This window comes from Muscardinus avellanarius (assembly GCF_963383645.1).
Source record: "Muscardinus avellanarius genome assembly, chromosome: 8".
Lineage (NCBI taxonomy): Eukaryota > Metazoa > Chordata > Mammalia > Rodentia > Gliridae > Muscardinus > Muscardinus avellanarius.
The window spans coordinates 43481672-43487671 of NC_137794.1; the positions used below are offsets into that span (position 1 = coordinate 43481672).

Genomic DNA, 6000 nt, shown 5'->3' on the forward strand with positions numbered 1-6000 from the left:
CTAAATTGTTGAGGCTGTCCTCAAACCTGCAATCCTCCAATTTCAGCCTCCCAAGTACTAAGATTACAAGTGTGCACCAACAAAACCATCTTAAGTTTTAATTCTTAAAAGTACCTTTTCAAAACATGATAAATTGGGTCGGCTTTAGCTCAGCGGTTACTTCCTCAGATCGGTTCCAAAACATGATAAATAGGCCAAAACAAAACAAAACAAAAAAGAGTAGGGCTGGGAGTATAGTTCTGAGGTAGAATACCTATAGGTTCAATCTCCAGCACCATAAAAAGAAAAGGCAGGACATGGTGGTACAGGCTTGGAGGTACCCAGTACTTGGGAGGCTGAGACAGGAGGATCACAGGTTCAAGGACAGCCTCAGCAAGAGGTGAGACTCTCATCAACTCAGGGAGACCCTGCCTCAAAAATAAAAATAAGATGGGCATGGTGGCTCATGCTTGTAATCCCAGCATTTGGGAGACTGAGAAAGGAGGATCATGCAGGTTCCAAGCCAGCCTCAGGTACTTAACAAGGCCCTCTACAACTCAGTGAGACCCTGTTTCAAAAAAAAAGAATAAAATAGGCTGGAGGTGTTGCTCAGAGGTAGAATGCCCCTGGGTTCCATCCCCAGTACCACAAAAATAAATAAATAAATAAATAAATAAATAAATAAATAAATAAATAAGGCTGTGGGTGTAGCTCAGAGGTAAAATACCCAAATTCAATCCACAATACCACACACACAAAAAAAAAAGAAACATGGTAAATGATAATCTGTAAATCCAACTGTTGGTAAAGTACTCTCAATCTAAATGAAACTTTAAAAGGCATTATATTAGAGTGTTTAAGAACAAAATAAATTCTAAAAATTGGTAAGAGCAAAAAGCACATGCTTGTAATCCCAGCATTTGGGAGGCTGAAGCAGGAGAATTCCGGTTCAAGGACAGCCTCAGCTAATACTTAGTGAGGCCCTTTGAAACTCAGTGAAACCCTGTTTCAAAATAAAGAATAAAAAATAGGGCTTGGAGTGTAGCTTGGAGGTAGAATTCCCCTGGGTTCCATCCCCAGTACCAAAAACAAAAATATATAAGACCAAAAGAAAAATTACCAGTAAACTGAACTTCCATACTCAAGTTCTAAACCACTACATTAAGAAGTTACTGACTAGCCGGTGCCCACTTATAATCCCAAAGTACTTGGGAGGCTGACACAGGAGGATCACAGGTTTGCAGTCAGCCTCAACTACTTAGTGAGACTGTCAGCAACTTAGTGAGACCCTGTTTCAAAATAAAGTATAAAATAGGTCTGGGAGTATAGCTGGGAGGTAGACAAGCCCCTGGGTTCCACCACCAGTAGCAAAAAAAAAAAAAAAAAAGGAATAAAAAATAGGGCTGAAGGCCAGGTGTGGTGGTGCATGCTTGTAATCCCAGCACTTGGAAGACTGAGGATCGCAGCTTGAGGACAGCCTCAGCTACTACTTAGTGAGGTCCTTTGCAACTCAGTGAGACCCTGTTCCAAAATAATAAAAAATAGGGCAGGGGGTGGAGGTCTGAGGTAGAATGTACCTGGGTTCCACCCTCAGTACCGCAAAAAAAAAAAAAAAAAAAAAAAAAGGGCTGAAGGTGTAGTTCAGAGGTAAAATACCTCTGGGGTTCAACTCCAGTACAGAAAGAAAAAAAAAAAAGTTCCTGACTTAATACTCTTAAAGCTGAGCCAGGCGTGGTGGTACACGCTTGTAATCCCAGCATTTGGGAGGCTGAGACCGGAGGATCGCGGTTCACGGACAGCCTCAGCGACTTAGTGAGGCCCTCTGTAACTCAGTTTCAAAATAAAGAATAAAAAAATTGGGCAGGGGGTGTAGCTCAGAGGTCAAATGCCTCTGGGTTCCATCCCCAAACTCGCAAAAAAAAACACAAAAAAAATAAAAAATAAAAAAAAATAAAACTTAAAGCTGGGCGTGGTAGTGCACGTTCGTAATCCCAGCATTTAGGAGGCTGAAACATGAGGTTCTCGCAGACAGCCTCAGCTACTTAGTGAGGCCCTTTGCAACTCAGTGAGACCCTGTTTCAAAATAAAGAATAAAAAATAGGCCTGGAGGTATAGCTAGGAGGTAGAATACCCCTAGGTTCCATCCCCAGTACCACACACACACACACACACACACACAAAAAAAAAAACTCTTAAAGATATGGTTCTAGAAAACTGATACTGAAGTTTGAATTAAACCAATTCTTTAAAAGTCCTGATTCTATGGGCCTTAATATAAGGCTGGAAGTTTCTCTAGCTTATGCTTTACCCTATATCTCAGGATAAAGATTATGCTAAGCCAGGCGTGGTGGCACAAGCTTGTAATCCCAGCACTTGGGAGGCTGAGACAGGAGGATCGCACAGGTTCAAAGCCAGCCTCAGCTCCTTAGTCAACTTAGTAAGACCCTGTATAAAATAGGTCTGAGAGTATAGCCTGGAGGTAGAAAAGCCCCTGGGTTCTACCCTCAGTACCACAGGGGGGGGAAAAAGGATTATGGTAAAATAGGCTGTCATATTGAAAGGATACTAAACAAAATTACTCTCCAAAGAACTGTAAGTGGTTTTAATTTCAGCAAAAAAAAAAAGCCTGTTATACTTTTTTTCTGAATCATAATATAAGCATATGGAAAGTCACTTTATATAATGATTTTAATGCCTATTTTAACTGATTTATACTTTCAAACAAAATCAGTAAGAATATCTACCTTCAAAGTTTCTAAGAGAAGACGTGTGTGTGTGTGTGTGTGTGTGTGTGTGTGTGTGTGTGTGTGTGTGTTACTGGGGATTGAACCCAGGGGCATTCTACCTCTAAGCTATACCCCCAGCCCTATTTTTTATTCTTTATTGGGAAACAGGGTATTGCTAGGTTGATGAGAGTCTCACTACTTGCTGAGATTATCCTCAAACCTGCAGAATCCTCCTGTCTCATCTTCCCAAGTGCTGAGATTACAAGCATGCGCCAAACCCGACTCCGCAACCCTATTTTTTATTCTGTACTTTGAAACAAGTTCTCACTCAGTTGCAGAGGGCCTCACTAAGTAGCTGAGGCTGTTCACAATCCTGTCTCAGCTTCCCAAGAAATGGGATTACAAGGTGCACCACCACACCCAGCTTAAGAGAAGTCTTAACATCTATCCAGAGGCTTTAAACCTAAATCTATTGAAAAGATAATTTAATTTTTTCTAGTACTTGGGAGTTTGAGACAGGAGGATAACAGGTTCAAGGCCAGCCTCAGCAACCCTGTTTTAATATAAAAAATAAAAAAGAGGCTAAGGGTGTAGCACAGAGGTACAATGCTCCACAGTTTTATCCTCAATACCAATAAATAAATAATAAATTTTTAAAAAGCAAAGGATTGACACTTCACAAAAGAAGAGAGCCAAAAAGTAAATGAAAGGATAGCTCAACATCAACCCACAATGTTACTATACATCTATTACAGTGGCTGGAATTAAAAAGACTGATCATATCAAGTGTTGGAGAAGACGTCAAACAAATTAAACTCTCAAACATTAACAGTGGGAAAATAAAATTTGACCACTTTAGAAAAGAAGTTGGTAGTTACTTAAAAAGATAAACATGAACCCAGTGTGGTGGTGCATACCCGTAATCCCAGTACTTAGGAGGCTGAGACAAGAGTCTCATCAACCTAGCAAGACCCTGTTTCCAAATAAATTAAATCGGGCTGCGGATATAGCTCAAAGGTAGAATCCCTCTGGGTTCAATCCCCAGTACCACACACACAAAAAAAAAAGTAAACATGTCTGGTAGGCAAACCTGTAATCCCAGTCTTTGGAAGGCTGAGACAGACCAGCATCAGCAACTGTAGTGAAACCTTGTTTCAAAATAAAAAATAAAAGGACTGGGGGTATGGCTCAGAGGTATAATGCCCCTGGGTTCAATCCCCTGCAAAAAAAAAAAAAAAAAAAAAAGGTAAACATAACACCTACCTGAATGATCTAGTCATTTCTCTTCTAGAGACTAACACAAAAGTGTAAATTCACACAAAGAATTCTATACAGATATTCAAAGCACAATTTATTTATAACCAAAGAATGGAACCACCCAAGTCATTGTCAACAGATGAAATTCTGAGAGGTCCTCAATTTAATTACAAGGGTCAGAAGATGGAGAGAAGTTAATAAGTTAACCACTGCGGCCCTACAAAGAAAAAAAACTTCTACTTTTCTAAATGTAGGTTTACGTCCCCTCCCATTCACCCCACCCCCCATGGAACTGGGGATGGAACCCAAGGGCATTCTATCTCCAAGCTACACCCCATCCCTATTCTTTTATTTTTGAAATAGGGTCTCACTGACTTGCAAAGGGCCTCACTAAGTAGCTGAGGCTGTCCACCAACCGCGAACCTCCTGTCTCAGCCTCCCAAACACTGGAATTATAATCGCACACCACCAGCCCAGCTTAGATTGAAATCCTGCACAAAACCCTAAGTAGCTGGAACAGCTTACAAAAGAATTTTCCAGATTAGCCCCAACCAATCCAGAAGCAACAGAATATTTCTCCTAATGGACCAGCCTAACCTAAAACTTTATGCACTTTAAGTTATCAGACTCTGGTTATCTATAGCCAAAGTAAATTTGATGTAAATAATTCATGCATTCCTTCCTCAGTTTTTGTTATAAAAATGCTCTTGATACCTAGGTCCAACAGACATAATTCCAACTATGCTATCTAGCCTTGCTGCTGGTAATGACAGAGCCTGGTCCAGAACCTTTTACTGGCTTTTTTCTGGCTAGAAACTGTAATGACTCAATAAATCCTTTTAATTTAGCGAACTCAGTCTCAAGAGCTTGGGATTAACAAGGGTAAATGGTTTCACAGATGTTTCCTAGAATGTATGTATGTATATGTAGTGAAAATGTATCAAACTCTACATTTTAAAGTTTATTGCATATTAAAGTAAACAAAGATGAAAATCCGCAATAAAGGCAACTCATTTTAAAAAATAGAAAACCTCTCGATTCCCAGTCTTGGTGTCAACCCATTTAACATATGGGAACTGCCCCTCCTTGGCTTCCCTCCATCTCAAGACCCACACTCCTCTCCCCCCTTCTCTCCTTCTGAAGGGAAGGCTGAACCCCCAAAGACTCATAAACTTTTGACTAAGCTTTTAAGTACTGCCCTCTGTAGTCCTCAGTTCCTGTCACACCAGCCTCCTGCCTACCTTCCCGTTCGCACTACTTAGCCTTACAGAACCAGTGACAAGTGTCCCCCATCCACCGACCCAGTCATCCACCGAGCTTCACTCCCGGGTCCTGAAACGCCGCCACCCCGCACAGAGCTGCCGAGAGCCGCGCTGTCCAGTCGGCCCACCTCGCAGTCGGGGAATGGGGTTACCTGCCACAGGCTGGCCGCGTCGTGGGCAGTTCAGCCACCGCGGCGGGATCTTGTTGTAAGCCATGACCTGGGACTGCTCCGAGCCGCGCCCCTTCCCCGAGCTCGCGGCCGGGTCGCCGCCTCCTCGCGCAGGTCCGCACCCGAGGACCGCGGCGCCGGCTCCCGCCAGACCCGACGCCGCCCGCTCGGATCTGGGTAACGTCAGGAGCCGCGCGCCACTTTCATTCAGGAGGAACTCCGCGGCTTAGGCGATCCCACAATGCCCCACGACTTCCGCCCTAAGGGCTCCGCCCCCTCCTTTCCGAGGTCAGAGGGGAAGAAAAGAAAGCCGGGCTGAGGGCTAGTGAGAACTGAGAGCCTCGGCGAGCAGAGGGAAGGGACTTCCGGACGCCCCGCCCCGCGCCTCCCGGACGCCCCGCCCCGCGCCTCCGGGACTCCCGACCCCCGCCGCCCTTCCGGAGGCCCCGCCTTCTCCGCCCTCCCAGATGAGATGCCGCCCCTCCTCCCTGTAGGATGCCCCGCCCCCTCCGCCCTCCCAGAGGCCCCGCCCCCAGGCGGGACCCCGTGCGCGCGCCTCTGGGACTCTGCGCGTGCGCGTTTGCTGTGCTGTGTACCTGACTTCTG

General features: G+C 44.4%; 1 protein-coding gene across 3 annotated transcripts in view; it reads right to left on the reverse strand.

The window, feature by feature from the left end:
• RNGTT (RNA guanylyltransferase and 5'-phosphatase) overlaps positions 1 to 5440 on the reverse strand; it is a gene marked incomplete at both ends in the record, with an annotated part of 279010 nt that extends 273570 nt beyond the window's left edge. For all 3 annotated transcript variants that reach the window (XM_080700452.1, XM_080700451.1, XM_080700450.1), the window contains one exon: positions 5377 to 5440. In XM_080700452.1, coding sequence (XP_080556578.1) covers positions 5377 to 5440 — 64 coding nt within the window. The remainder of the gene's footprint in view (positions 1 to 5376) is intronic.
• Between the last annotated feature and the right edge of the window lie 560 nt (positions 5441 to 6000).